The 16333-nt window shown below is 39.8% G+C and overlaps 1 protein-coding gene across 1 annotated transcript in view; it reads right to left on the minus strand.

Annotated features, from left to right (window-relative positions):
- The window catches only part of scfd2 (sec1 family domain containing 2), a 125352-nt gene that overhangs the window by 14760 nt on the left and 94259 nt on the right, over positions 1-16333 (minus strand). The window contains exon 6 of the mRNA XM_059342135.1: positions 8175-8320. Coding sequence (XP_059198118.1) covers positions 8175-8320 — 146 coding nt within the window. The remainder of the gene's footprint in view (positions 1-8174; positions 8321-16333) is intronic.

Below are 16333 nucleotides of genomic sequence, written 5' to 3' on the forward strand. Positions count from 1 at the left end.
AGCGGATCAAGAATTCAGGACATTTTTTTTCCATGGGGGTTAATTTGCTGTTTCAGAGTACAATAAAGACCCAGATAAGACTTGGCAGAGCTGCAGTGGAGTCTTAAAATAGAATACTGTGTAGTACTGGAACACTTCCTCATTTTACATGATGATAGAGTTAGTGATACATCAAGGCTATATGCCAAAATGTGAAACACAAATCTTACTCTGGATGTTGTTGGAACATCTGGACACGCAGCGGAGACTCCATCTACAAAACTGTTGATTCAAGCGTTATACACACACCTACACACACAATGTGGTGCCAATGCATCCAGGTGTTTCTGCCCACAGACATCCTTTCACCTCAATATGGAGTATGTATCACTCACAGCTTCCCACTCCTGCAGGAGCATCCAAATTAGGCCTGGGGAAATCCTGCTCTCCATGTTGTATAAATCATGAATTATATAAACACAAAAACATTTACTTTTACCGATGTGACTTTAATGCATGGGTCAGCCTGCCCAAACTAAGCCGGGAGTAAACACATTAATGATTCACCTCCGGTTAAAAAACATGCTCACGCACGCACATACACAGCAAACAGCATCGCATAAACAACAGCTGCAGCCCACAATCACGCACACTCCATTTTAATGTGCTATGCAAAAAGCTAAAAGCAATCGTATTAAATCACCACCACAGACGCCCACATGATGAAAACAATATCAGAATTAGTCATATGATAATGCCAGTGCTTAAATATTCTGAACACACAAACATGTGAGCGCACACACACACACACACACACACACACACACACACACACCCTCACATGTGAGTATCAGTTTCAGGTGTTTTTGGCATAGATGTAGATGAAGAAATGAATGTTACAAAACAACACGGTGACAACATCAAACACACACAGAGAACAGAAAAGAGGATAGACTGGAATGTCTTTGGAAATAATGTGGTCAGAATTATGATGAATTTGTACTATGCATCTTATTTAAATCCCTTAAAAACACAGCGCTCACTTCAAATCAGCACGTGCACTGTTCTCTGGTTTTTCTTTTCTTTTTTACTCTTCTTCTTTTGTGCACGTGCGGTGCACTTTTTTAAGAAAGAGCACAGCATGTGCTTTTCTAAAGCTCACTGATTAACATGTTATATTTCATTAGTTTTATTGCATACAAAGACCAAAGTAAAATGGCAATTTGCAGGTTCTCTGCAGGGTGTTTAAGATTTGTTTTCTAATGTGGATGTAGTCACCATGTGTATGACGCCGATCGATTGGCAACTGATCGGATTGACCCGATATGATAAAAAAACGATTGATCGAAAAATCAGATCAAAGGTTAAAATCACTGATCCGATCGCATTATACATGTGCTTTACAAGTGTTTGTTATGGTGTGATATACATTCCGGATCCAAAGGTGGCAGTAGTGCACTGAAACGCTGCCGCTTTAAAACGAAGAAGAAGTGTTGTGTTGTGGTCACGCAGCCTGCATGCCCCTACACACACCCACAGCATGTCTGCCATATGGAACTTGAGTGAGTCTGCTGTCACACACGCTAGCGGCAATTTATGCAAGCGTTTAGACATTTAGAGAAATGTTACTGTGAGAGTGAGCAATAATAATATGTTACACTGTACTGTGTAACAATGTGCAATAATGCCACCAATGTTCAGACTGGCACTTTGAGTTTGTTTAGCCAGTTAAATAGGCTCAATTTTTATTTGAATTTTATTTTATACGATATATGCAACAATACAGCCATTTAAAATGGATAGTATCAATAAATGACAGAACTTTCAACATTAAGCTCTTGCCTGTTCTTGACTGCCCTATAGAGGCCATTTTGGCATATTGTTTTCCACAGTGCCACTGCTGCTATGAAGGAATATTAAAGTTACTGCTATGCAATAAATAAAGGTCAATCTAGATAATCTAGTAGTATCTATTAAATAAATGATTACAAGGTTAACATAAATGAAAGACTATAGGCCTGTGCATGAGTGGAGGAATTGATGGGGGGAAAACAAGAGTAAAATATAAATATTAATATCGTCCCACGTGATCGATCAGTTCTGATCGGTAATGGGATCGGTAATAGGATTGGTGAGGCTTTAGGTGATCGGTGATCAGTCCTAAAAAACCTGATCTAAAGAAGTGGTTGGGGTCACCGTGATATTGGTTTGTGGGCTTCGATTTTGAAGCCTTGAGTTTGGCGTTTTGGCCATCGCCATCATGGTTAGAGCCATAAATGACCATGTTTGGACAAGGGGGTGTTGCTAAATTAACAGCTAGTGTTATGTTGGTTAGCAAGGTGAAAAAATGAACAGATTGTCTTTTTGCGCAACTCCATGCTGAACAAGATATTTTTAGGTGACCAAAATGCCATGAACAATTTTCATGTACTCATACCTATAGCATACCCTGCTTTATCGTCTATTTTACTCTATTTCCCATTTTCGACTAGAGCTGTGTTTAAAAGGGACCATAATTAAAAAAATGGACATCATGCTGTATTGAAGAAAACTTGAAATTAATGATTGAGACCATAAACTCATTAGAATACTGCTTGCTGAGGTAATAAATCAAGTGAGAAGTAGGGTAATTTTCTCATAGACTTCTAAACAATCTGACTTATTTTTTTTTGCAGCCAGTGGAGTCGCCCCCTTATGGCCACTAGAAAGAATGCAGGTTTAGGGCATTTTCACATTCGCTTCACTTTACGGGCCTGGGTCGCTTGGGTTGAGGCCATTGGGCTACAACATAGCCAGTCAAAAGCTTAAAGCTTCTGCTCACATGCCAAGGTAGTCAAAAGTGTGCATGCTCTTCCGAGTGCTTGTCCACGTGTAAGTGTAGATGTGGATGACTCATTTTCTTGTTGCTCTGGCTTCTGATTGTCAGTGTGTCTTCACTTGTCTCATTCTTAACCGTACGACTCAAAAGACTATAATTTCAGTGTAATGGCACACCGCAATTAATAAGCCATCATTAAGTGCTTCTCAGACCAGTTATCAAGCCCCTCCCCTTCGCTGAAGTGAGTAGATAGCATTAGTCTCCAGCTGTTACACGGTAAATCAATAAGCCTTCACTGATGTATTTTTTCTAGGAAAATCTACAGTGTTCAGCCCCTCACAGCCTGACATGTGCTCAGGAAATGTGAAATTTTCGGCTCCACAGCATACATGTGACAGTATTGGCATGCAAGTGCTGCAGTCTGCTGATTAATTTTGATTGGAATAAACAAAGTGTGATTGGGGCCATTGGAGAAATTATGATGTTCTGAGCTACATTCCTAAAACCATTTTGCTTTTGATAAATGCATTTAAGGAGTAGTGTGTAGGATTTAGGGCGATCTATTGGCAGAAACATTTCATTAGTTTATAAACACCTGAAGCCAAGAATTAGTGTGTGTTTGTTAGCTTAGAATGAACGCTTCATATTTACATAGGGAGTGGCTCCACTTCCACAGAATCAGCCATTGCACTAGCATGTTTCTACAGTAGCCCAAAACGGACAAACCAAGCATTGATTGGCCTTTTGTGTTTTTACCTGACCACCATAGGTTCTCAGACATGCATGAAAAAGGAGCATTCGTTCGTTGCGGGAGGGAGTCTGAGGACCAGGAGAGAATCGATGCTAACACGGGGAGAACATGCAAACTCCACACAGAAGAGCTGAAGGCTGGAGTCGAACCGGCGACCCTCTTGCTGTGCTAACCACTGCATCGCGTGTGGCCCAAGGTGTTTTCAGTCGGTTGCAGTTTGTAACGTCCCTGCTGGATACCACCTAATACTACACAATGCTCCTTTAAAAGACACACTGAGTAGGATTCTTTTAAAAAACGATGTGTAGCACCATACAAATATAATCCTTCTCAATGATCACTTACCACCCATAGGGGCCCGTTCCATAAAGTGAGTTTACCAAATAAACCAGGCTTATTTTGGTTAGTCTGAGTAATTTTCAGTTCATTCGGTTAAAGTAAATTCAACATAGTTCACATTAGAAGTTGCCATAGTCACTGAGCTTGAACTATATTGAATTTTTTTTTCTTTATGGAACAATATCAACTGAATATGAGCCAGACTAACCAAAATAAGCCTGGTTTATTTGGTAAACTTGCTTTATGGAACAGGACTCACGTACCAGATTGTAAGCATGCAACCAAGAGGAAGCTACAAAATTGGTGGACATGAAACATAAACATAAAATATACCAAACAGACAAAGCTAGTTCCAAAATGAGAGTAAACTTGGGGTTGGCTTTCACCTGCTGGCGAGCACCGACCACTTCTGGTGTCGTTGAACTGGGGAGGAGGGCAAACTTTGAATGCTGTGTTTCCAAACCGCTAGGGAAAATCAGACTCATTGTGCCATTAAATGAACAATGAAAGCTTAATTGCTGAAGCTAATAGCACACAGTGCTCAGTGGTATTTATGCAAACATGGGGGGGATGTTAAACAATCCCATCCACCCACAGCTACGCAGGCAGAGTCATCAGATCATCTGGGAGTGGTCTGCTCTGTGTTCCCAGAGTCAGAACTAAACATGGAAAGGCAGCGTACACACATATCTGGAACAAACCAGAAAACTCAACTCTTTTAAATCAAGACTGAATATTTTTCTGTTTGCCACTGCCTTTCAGTAATACTGCACTGTGACTTCTATTCCTTTGATATTTGATATTTTTGGAAAATATTTTATCTGCTTGCTTTTAAATGTCATTTTATATACGTATCTTTCCAATGCTTTAAAATCAAGAATGAAGACTTTTATATGTTTTCTTAAATATTTTATCTCCTTGTTTTCAGCTTTTGAATGTCATTTTATATATGTCTTTTTCCAATGCTTTTGATGTTTTTGTGGAAAACACTCTGAATTGCCTTGTTGTTGAAAGGTGCTATACAAATAATATTTCACGCTTTGTGAGAAATAAAAATCAGCAAGTTACATAACGAAAAAAGACAAGAGTGAGAGGTTCTGACCTGTGTCAAAACCTCTCACTTAAGCCTGAACCCAGAGGCGAAGATGGCTCTGCCATTCAAGGAAATCTTTAATGAGACGAAGACATCTTGACCGACAGCTATTGGCTTAATTGGTGGAGGAGATGCACGCTGAGAGAGGCGGATGGATCTCTGATGTTTCTCAAGAAGAGCCAGTAGCTGGAAGATATCATGCTGTTCTCCTTTTATAGGAAATCATTTTCATAACACAGCAGGGACAGACAGTTCTGTCCCAGCAAAACACAATGCTGCTCACATGCATGCACAAACAAAGCCTCGCAATCAGACACACATTGACACGTTTTCACAAAGATGACATGACATTTTAGTTCAGCTGCAAAGAGATGGAGTATTGACTTTCTGCATTATACCTTTTTGGCGATTAGGTTGAAATTCTACTCAGATTTAGCACAGGAAAGTAATTTTTATGTACTTTATGTATTGCATTTATGATCCCATGCTGTAGCTGCAAACAGTTAAAGGAACAGTTTGACATTTGGGGAAATAGAATTATTCTCTTTCCTGCCAAAAGTTAGAAAAGATTAAACCCTGGTATCTATCCTAAAATCCATCCATCCGTTATCTTTAATCGCTTATCTAAACTCGGGTTGCACGCTGCTGGAGCTGATCCCAGCTGACATTGGGCAGGGCTACACCCTGAACAGGCCGCCAGACTATCACAGGGCAGACAGAAACATTCATACTGTCATTCACTCCTACAGACAATTTAGAATCACCAGAGTACCCGGTGAGAACCCACGCTGACACAGGGAGAACATGCAAACGACACAGAGAATAGCCGCAGGCCGGAGTCGAACTGGTGACCCTCTTGCTGTGAAGCAAGAGTGCTAACCGCTACACTCTGTAGCCCCTCATATGAACACATTTTGTAATTCAACTTTAACTCTCCTGTTATGTTGCAAATTGACCCATTTCAAAGTTTAAAAATCTAAAAAAAATAGTTTAAAGTATTTTTTCGGGATGAAACTTCTGCTTGGTTTGATCAGTGTAATCAACATATAAAATGAAAATGGTTAATTTCACATATTTAAATGTTTATATTACATAGATACTGTTCAATGGTCAACCTGACCCTGAACAGAAGAAGTGACTTGTGGTAGTTTATCAACTCACTCCATAAAAGAAAAAATCTAAAATACATTTTTCAATAAATCAATGTCATGTAAAGCTATTGTATTTTATATGTAGGTCTTTCCAATGTATGAGCCATGATCTGTGAGAGGTAAAGAACAACATTGCACTAAATATTGATTGAAATGGTTAGTAAAGGAGTTATTATTAAAATATAAACATTGTTTATCATGATTTTTTGGTTTCTGTCACTTTTGGAAAATTAAACATGCTGCAGGTCAAATTGACCTACGAACATTATTGCTGTTCCTGAGAAACTAACATAACAGGAGGGTTAAATCAACGTTATTGAATACAAAATGTAAGTGGCAAAAATATTTGAAAGGGAAGAAATAGTCTTTTATGCCAATATCGCGCAGAAAACTCTATTTTCTATTTTCTCTATTTTCAATCCAGGCCCTTGACAAGACAGAGAAGATAGAGATTCCTAATGGTTTAAATTACATTAATATAATCTTAATTATAAGACAACACAAGAGATATTAAACTTGATTATAGATAGATTTGCTTGATTACAATGCTATAAATTACCTTAAAAATGAAAATATTATTTGTTAAACTATTTGTAAAAATCAAACAATATAATTTTATGTCCTGATAATTGAAATGAAATAATCTGAAAACATTTCACAGACCCCATGGCAGAGTGTCACATGCTCCTGGGGGTTCCTTGACCCAACTTTGAGAATCTCTGTGTTCAAGCTCCAACTTTCTCAAATGAGAATAACTTTGCAGTTCAGGGCTTTATGACTGGATAAAAGGCTTGTGTAAGACTTGGAAAAAATAAATCAATAAAGCAACCTCAACCAATATAATGTAAAGGAGGTTCAAGAAAGAATAAAAGAAGGAGGACACAGAAGTACTGATGCTGTAAGCATTGTAAGCCTTATATCTGCCGAAGTAAAACCTCAAAAGAAAAAAAAAAGCGTCTTGAACCTTCATCGACTAACCTTTATGCACATGACCTATAATTCTCTGAACAAACTAGCCAATCAGAGAGAAGGACAGTGGCGGTGAAGCATCTGTTGATTGTGCTGAAAGAAAAGGGAAGAGCCTTGCATGCAGACAAAGACTTCCAACACACACAGATGCCCTTCTGAGTTACATAAGCTCCAAAGGACCAGACGTTTATTAAGAGGCTCTCAAAGTGAACTCCCTCCCAGTGCTGTGTCCTGTGTGACGCAAGCCGGAGATGGACAAAAGCAACAAAGGTCAGAGTTGCTCTGCTGAATCTGTGCCTGTGTTATTGGAACTGCATGAGTGCAAATAAACCAACTGTGTGTACGCAACAATTGTAATATTCTGCCTTTCATAGGAGTGCAGGGGAATACAGATATGTTTTTTGAGCTGCAACGGTGGATTGATATGTGTGTTGCTGTCTTGACCGTAAAGATCAGAGAATAGAGAAGAGAGAGAATAAAGAACGAAAAGAGACTTCCTGTCGATCGTAAAACTGAATCAAGTGAGATTAAGCTGTAAAGATAACGTCAAAGAGTTCAATGTTTTATGTTTTAGCCCCCACGAAGAGGCATGAGGTTAGTTTCCACAGTAATCTTGCATATTTAAGTGTGTTTTGTGTTAAATAAAAATAAAATAACGTTAAACCTAGTAATTCATGCCAGCAAGGTTTGATACAGTAAACTAGTTTTGCTTAAATTAATATTCTTGTATTTCTCTGTGTTTTATAATTGTTATTGCAACTTCCAGTTTGCAAACTGTAGCTTTATCCAACTTAATTTTCAGCTCATTGGCTTATTCATGTACAGCCGCAGAACTGAGCGCTCAGCCATGTTTCAGTTCAGTGAGTCAGAGTCCTGATAAGCTGTCATAGATACAATTAAAATAAAAAAAATACACAGATCGATTAAAATTTCCATGTAATCAACCAAATTCTTAACGACCATTAATTGATAAGCGACTAATTATTCCTATCCCTAATAGACATGTTGCTACACCATCCTGCAACTCAAAGTGTGTGTGTGTGTGTGTGTGTGTGTGTGTGTTTTAATGTTGACCTGGTGAACTCCATCGCTGGCGGTGTAGACGGAGCGCAGCTGCTTCAGGTGGTCTCTGGAGTGGCTCAAACCTCGGAGGGTCTCGAACATCTCCTCCACAGCAGAATGAGCACGCTCTATGGTCAGCTCCTCTGGGGTCGCACAACCTGACAACACATAAGCACTATTATTAATACCAATAAATGGAACCATGTCAATAGTGTGACATGAGAGAAAAATCGATAATAAACTGTAAATGTTAAAAAACTGAAAATGCAACACTGTTGTGCAACAGGTTGCACACCAGATTCACATAAAATTAGAAACACCCCACCTTCCTATAAAACTGACCTGACAAGAAAAGCTAAACATGCAAGAAAACATTTACACCTGCAAAAAATAGCATGTAAGATGGAACATCTTGCTTTTTGCAGGTAATTTTCTCAGCTGGGTGTGTGCTGAAACCAATTACGAAGGTTAACGCATGGCAGCGAGAAGACAAGACCTCCTTTATTCCAGCAGAAAACACTGCTGCCTAATCAAAAGCTAATGTTCCCTCCTTTCTAAAGAAGTGCGTAGGGAAGCAAAGACCTGCTGCGAAATAAACCCCAAATGACAGAGCATAAGATAAAAGGAGAGAAACAGAAAGAGAGAAGGGGCTTGTAGGAAAAAGAGACTAAGAATGCGACAGTAAACAGGGAGGAAGTGAGAGGATGGTGCGACAGAGAAATAAAAAAGACAGAGGCCAAGCAGGCAGTTTACAGTTTACTGTTGGCAAAGTAGGTCGACTGGCACCTGCGCTTTCCCCTGGCGCTGCTCAGGAATGTAGCTCAGCTGTGTTATAGAAGATATAAAAGTGAGGCTGAAAACTCCTACAAGCCAACTCTGAAAGGCTCATAACGAAGGACACTGATGACTCAGCAAATCAGCAAATTTATGTAACATGGTTTCTTGCACAGCAATGTATCATATATGCATTTTAAAAAGAATAATAATAATATTCTCGGCCTATGACAGACTTTCACAGCCTGGAACTTTAAGCTCCAACTTCCTCCAAGTCAGATGCTTTGAACTGGCTGCTGCGATAAGAAGATTAAGCTACAGGAGCCACTTCATGTCTTCTTCCTCTCAGGGCTCTGTCATTCCACTCTGTGATATAACAAGTACTGTATAGAATACAACTATACACCAACCTGTTTATATTTATTTAGTTATTTGAAACAGACCATGCACAATATTGACATTAGTGCCAATTTAAAGAAATTCCCCTAAAGTGTTCCTGAGATATGGATATCATGAACAGACAGACGGACCTGAAACGTCTCTCACCACAGCCGTCACCGGCGCTGAAGCATAACAATAAGACATCGTATAGGTCAAACACAACATCACACAACTTACAGTATAGCGTATGAAATAAAATGGATGGGACCAGACTAAAAGTCTACAGCCATGATGGTACTTCTTTGATGCTGTGTTTAGGCATTAGCCCCTTTCATAGTGCTGTTTCATGCCGGGATATTTACGGCTCTGTAACGTCTCGCCTCCACTATGAACGCGCCCGAAGTGGGATGCCGGGATCAAATGATCCCACCAATTTTCCGCCTCCAGAGGTAGTAACAGAGGCGGAAAATTGGTGGGACTGTTGGAAGTGGGATAACTATGAAACAGGACGTTGTGCATGACGTAAACAAACCGGCATCGCTAACTTGCACAGAGTGTCCAGTGCTTGTTGTACACAAACAGAGGTCGCTAACTGAACACAAACTGCTACAGCACATACACAGTGTACTGCTACAAAGCTAACTGTGTCACTTATTATCACTGCGCCACCTTGTTCCACAACGCCGGACTGCACTATGAAGGGCACGAAAATCATGCTTTCTCAGGATCACTATGAACGCCCTAAGGCGAAAAGCCGCCACAGATCTTTCCGGCAATATAGTGGGACAATTGCGGGGCCGCATTATGAAAGGGGCTACTGTAATGCTTTGTGCACAATGACAATGCTAATGTTAGTCAGGTATAATTTTTTTACCACGTTCACCATATTAATTTAGTGTATTAGCATGCTAAATATTGCTTTTTAGCACTAAACAAAAACTACAGCTGATGCTGAAGTTTTGCAGAAACTTTGACCTGAAGGCAATGTATGAAAAGTTATTACTAAAAGTTAATATAGTCAAACCTGAGGAGGACTATAATGTTTGTACCACGTCATGTTGAGACATTTTATATAAATGTTGTTAAAGGTTGCTTAAATTGGCACTAAAGGAAAAGCCAGTGGAAGGATTCTTCCTACTTTCTACTGCTTCTAACATGGCTAAAAACAGCAATAGTGTAAAAATCTAGAAATAAAAATGCTAAAAATCTTGATGCAGAATGGAGCAACATAGAAAATATTATCACACTGGGATACCTCCATCGCCCATTAACACAGAATGCTGTAGGGCTTGCTCTCAGTAAAAGGTGGCTTGAATTGCCAGGCACTCTTACTTTGATTGGACTAATTAAGCTCAACTCAAAAGACTATGCTTCAGTTCTGCCGCCACAGGGTTACCATCAAACCCCGGAAACTCAGTTAAAGCTCTTACCTCAAGATTATATAACAGCATATGAGCTCACATATCACACAGCCCGACTGAAAGCACAGACAGACACATACATCCATGAGAGTATTAATGATAAGATCTAACATTTACAGGACATGTGGTAAAAATCTGCATTAATAAACACAGATACTGTTAGAGAATGTATATTCAGTAGATTTTAAGGGAAGCTGGGTCACTCCTAGACACAAGCCTGGAATTTGACCTGCATGCATTTTTATTTGGCACATTATATATATATGTTAAGGCATACATCAATGTCAGCACAGTGAGATTACACAGGCCAAGCAGCTCGACTCTGTCAGGCTGTAATCTCTTATTTGTTCTGCGTTAGTTCCTTTTCCTTCCAATATAGGCGATATCAAATTTAGCACGGCTGATCTTTGTTTTGAGTTTCTGTCTTGGGGAATGTAAAGCGTCTGGCCCGGTGGTTTGCTCCCCTGTGCTGCTCTAGCTGTGAGGTAAACTCTGAAGGAAAACAGCCGGGCTATTTGACGGAGCAGAGCGTGAAGACTCAGTCAGATGTGGGTCTTATCTTTCCAGACGCCCGCAGAGGAGAAAGGCATCCTACAAAACAAACAACGATGTTTGTCTCTGAGCATTTATACTGTCGAAGAGACAAGAAAATGGAAATATAACATGCAAATATGCTGTAAATTTAGATATTTGTCAGGGGGAGCAAGTGTTGAAACATACTGCTTGGGCGGATGTGTTCGTGGCAGAAGTGCACTGTAATAAGAGTGGCTGAATAAGTGCAAAGTAGGTGTGTAAATCTGTTCGAGTGCTTGCGTGTCTGCTGCGAGGGAGCTGGTTGACTTGTTGCCAAAGCATACAGTGCAGGCCCGGGGCTAGGTCTGGGGCTATGCCAGACTGTTGGATCTAGTCCCCCCGCCGCCCCCTTAAACAATCTGTGGTTTAGATGTCGATTGTGGCTCTGCAGATCCTGAGCGGGAGCAGAACCAGGTGCTGATCTGGGGAACATCCAGGCTTGGCTGTGAGTCTGAACACCTGTGTTTGAAATCATATCACGCGACATCACCACGCCACCCACCATAACAGCACCACGGCACATTTACAACAGCACACACTGTCTGATGTCTCTCACGCAGCTGAATTCCAATTCGTACAAATAATGTGCATGATAAATGCAGATTTAATAAGCACCTGTGTGCATCTTTATGGACTCATGGGAAGTGATGAGTAAGTACGTGTCATTTGAACATCCTAAATGCCATTTAAAGAACTTGTACATTCAACAGCTTGTTGACAAAGTAATTTTGAAGACTGACTCAGCACTGTGCTGCTAAAAGAGAGAGATTAGGGAGAGAGAATGTAGTTTGGTCGTGATAGGAAGACCAATAAGAGTTCAGGCAGGAAATGGCTGATTGAGGGTTTGCTTAATTAGATCTAACAGAGCCGGAGGTGAGCAATAAGTACTAAGAGGTCTGTGACGCTCAGAAGGTTGAAGCTACCAACCAGAGGCTCAGAAGAATGTATCACTAATGAATGGAGGTGATGGGGATTAATCAAAACCAAAACTAAGTACTGCAAGTGATGCAATGGAGGATGAAGCTGCAGAATTAAAGTTGTCATTTAAAACTTGGGACAGTAGCAACCTACATTATCAGTAGGGGTAGGTAAAAATGTATTTACTTATTTTGGAATAAATTTTTCAATGTTTGCATTGATATAATTCAACTTCACTTACTTAATTTTTAGTGAATGCAGAGATGCAAGGAAGTTACCGCTTTAGTCTTTAGCCCCTTTCATAGTGTGGTCCCACAAATGTCCCAGCTATATTGCCGAAAAGATCTGTGCCGGCTTTTCGCCGGAACAAGGTAGGAGGAGACGATAGTGACGTGCAACAGAGCAGAAGCAGTGCTGCACAGTAGCACAGTGCTAATAAACTGCACTTAGCTCTGTAGCAGTACAGAGTGTATGTGCTGCAGCAGTGTGTGTTCAGTTTGCGACCTCCGTTTGTTTACAACAAGCACCGGACACGGAGCAATGCTGGTTTGTTTACGATCAGCAGCGGACAGTACGTGTATGGTTAGCATGCTGGTTTGTTTACAATAACTGGCGGACGCTGTGCACAGTTAGCGACGGCGGCCGCAGTTGTTGTGCAGCTGAACAGTGATTCAATGACTTTCGGACCAAGTGGGAGATGTGTGTTAGACGTCACTTGTGACGTCAAATATTTCGCCTTGCCGGGATGGCCGTTACATAGTGGTCCCGCTCTCAACAGTCCCACCAATTTTCCACCTCTGTGACTACCTGGCTTAAAATTGGTGGGATCATTTGATCCCGGCATCCTGCTTCTGGTGCGTTCAAAGTGGAGGAGAGACATTACAGAGCCATAAATGTCCCGGCATGAAACGGCATTATGAAAGGGGCTAATGAGTTACGTGGCGATTCTTTTCAAGCAAAACCGAGCTAAAGTAAGAAAGGAAAGAATGGAGGAACTTTTTCTGGCTCCTATTTATCCTAACTCTCGGAATCTCACTGTTAGCCTCTATAAACATTGTCATGTGAAAAAATAGGAATTTAAAAGTTGTCCTGTAGCAATGTTCAGTGAAGATGACGTACATCTGAAAAGGAAAAATTACTTGTAATCAGTGTTTTTGCCTTTATGAATAACACTGGTGTCATTGTATTTTTTTTGTTATTGTTAACAAACTCCTTGTTACATAATCTCTCAATACTTTTCATCTGTGGCCCTCAGCCACGAGCCCACTAGTTCTTGAATCATATATAAATCCTCTCACTGTCTAGGAGGTTTTAAACTGTTAAACAGCCACTTATTGAGATATCTATGAATTAGACACTCTATCCTGCTTCTCGATGCACCTGATGTGTGTTCTTGTCACTATAGTTCACAGAGCCCACATTTCTAAAGAGAAATGATCTAAAGTCAACTCAGCTGCGATAAGGGTGCACATGGATCATTGATACATAAATACTGGCTGTGCCCCAGCTTAGGAAACATTTTGAAAGATGTGTTTGAAACACTATCTCAGCCTGAACTGTACAAATGAACCCAAGCCCTTGAGCAGTTCTGTTTGGAGGTGCCACTGAGAACGCATTCAGCTAAACGTAATACTTTGGCTTTCCCCACTCTGCTAGCTAGATGTTAGGAAGCTTCCCCACCCACACAGTCTAATTCATGGCTTGAGAACATAATGTCTTACCTGAGGCTTTTTAAAATCTGCTATGCTGTACGTGGATCTGATAAGAACGTTTACAAGATTTGGATGCCCTTTCAGACAGACTTTACTTTCAGAGTTCCTGTGTGATATGAGTATGTGCTGCTTGTGCTGACCTCATACACTTAACTCTGAAACAATTTATCCACATATTATTATTGTTTAATTAGTTTTGATTGTATTTATTTGATCTTCTTATTTAATTTATTCTAATTTGTCCTCTTTTTCTTTCTTACATATCTATTGCTGTTTCAGTTGTAGTGAGTGGACATTTGTTTATTTCTAATGTATGCCAAAACATGACCAGTGACTGTACGACTCTTACTGAAAAATATAAATATTAGGATTAGGATAGGTTAGGTTAGCATTACTCCAGTTTCTGAGTGAGGTAAGATGCTGGTTAGAGCTAATGGCTGCTTACATTACTGAAAGAGAAAGAAGTACAATGTTGTCAGTCAGCTAAGCGTTACGGTAAGAACGTGTTAGTCCCGCCTTCAAAATAAAAGCAAACACATGTAGCTTTCAAAATAAGAGCACATATTAACAGAGTCCACTGTATAATTTACATGAAGACTGTCAAAATATGACGCCTTGAATAAAACAGAAGAACCCTTATTCTCCTTTACAATAATTAATTAAATAGGAAATTATTAAGATGGAATAGTGGCTTCAGAATGTGCAAGAGGTCTCCAAATTTAGGCTTTTAGGGCAAATCTTTTCTCTGGGGGAGCATGCCCTGGACCCCCATACTTTGTTCAGGTCCCCCATCATATTCTCAGAAAATCCTGTGGGTAACACTGGTTCTAAAGCTTTTTTTGCAGTAGAATGTCGATTTTCGTACTTTCTAAATCGCTGAATGATATTTACACGCACACACCATCCAGGGGACGGTTAACATATAACCCCCGCTGCTGAAAAAAATCCTATAGGAAATACTGGATTGTATTTATTTGATCTAACTTATTCCTATTTGTTCTCTTTTCTTTCTCACATATCTACTGCCGTTTCAATTGCAGTGAGTAGACATTTGTTTGTTTCGGATGTATGCCAAAAAATGACCAGCTACTTTAAGACTCTTTTAGGAAAATTAGGAAAAGCATACAAAACAAAAAAAAGGGAAAATATTTGCAAAATTAGCAGGGTACTGTAGTTTTAAGCATGTGTTACTCCAACAGGATTCAGTGCATTTGGTGAGAACTATTTTCACCCTTAGATTAACACGCTGAACCCCATGCAGTTCCTGGCTGTCTTTCTTTCCTGTCACTTTTCACTGGGGCCTTGTTTTTCACAGCAATATATAGTGCTGCACCTCTATGGAAACAGCACAATCAAGGCTAGAAGTAGGTACTCCCCAAACATATCTTTTTTGCACTAAAACGCAGTTATAATGCCATAAATGGTCCAGAATTTTGAATGAGATATGCAGAATAAAGGGATTTTGATTAAATATCAATATTTCAAGCTTGAATTTTTCCCTGACTGAAGTGTTTGTTACTCATGAGTCGTTTAAGACATGTTTGAAATGTGAAAATCTGACAATAATTTCTGTTTCTTTACAATTTATTTGAGTATTTAAGGCAGCAAAATGATGCATATGGAACTGACAAAGATTACAGTACAGTCCTCATGTTCATGGTAATAAAAAATAAAAATAAAACCTCATACAATAATGTTGACTGAAGCGTTTTAATAATCTGAAACTCTTTATGAGACATTTCCTATTTGGCTCTGGCTGCACAGGAAATACTTGTTAGAAGGAACGATTCAATAATTATTCTGGTCTTTTTGTAATATTTGTAGTAAGAAGCAATCTGAGACAATTACCTCCGCCACACTGTTCTGCTTACAGGCAACATGGCCTCTGCTAAAGAACACAGGGAACATTAAATTAGAAAAAGACACACTGTTTCCTCAACAACGCTCAAAACACTGCAACAACTCACCATCCATGCCTGACACCACAATCAAAACTAATCGCTCTGTACTTATCAGAGGAATGTAGACAATGAGGCTACTTATAAATATCCTGGCTTATTTTGAAACCAGTTCAAAAATTCTATTCTGGTTGGAGACAAAAATGAGAGTATGTGATTTTATATAAGAATGTGGAATGCTGGCAAGGAAAATCGTTGCTACTGTATCTCAGGGTGAAAGAAAAGGCAGAAGTGTGTTTTCAGAGCTACGTGCTTTCCGTGCCCCTTTGCCTTGACATGATGCTAAGTGTCACCATGGCAACTATGTTACCTCCAGGTCAGGAGGAAGTCACGTCTGCGTGGTGTGACATGAGACCGACATAAAACACAGCTCTGCTGAGGAAACATGCACTTATAAGGTTAAAGGATGCTACAATGCATTTACTTTTACGTCA

Source organism: Centropristis striata, chromosome 9 (assembly GCF_030273125.1).
Source record: "Centropristis striata isolate RG_2023a ecotype Rhode Island chromosome 9, C.striata_1.0, whole genome shotgun sequence".
NCBI lineage: Eukaryota > Metazoa > Chordata > Actinopteri > Perciformes > Serranidae > Centropristis > Centropristis striata.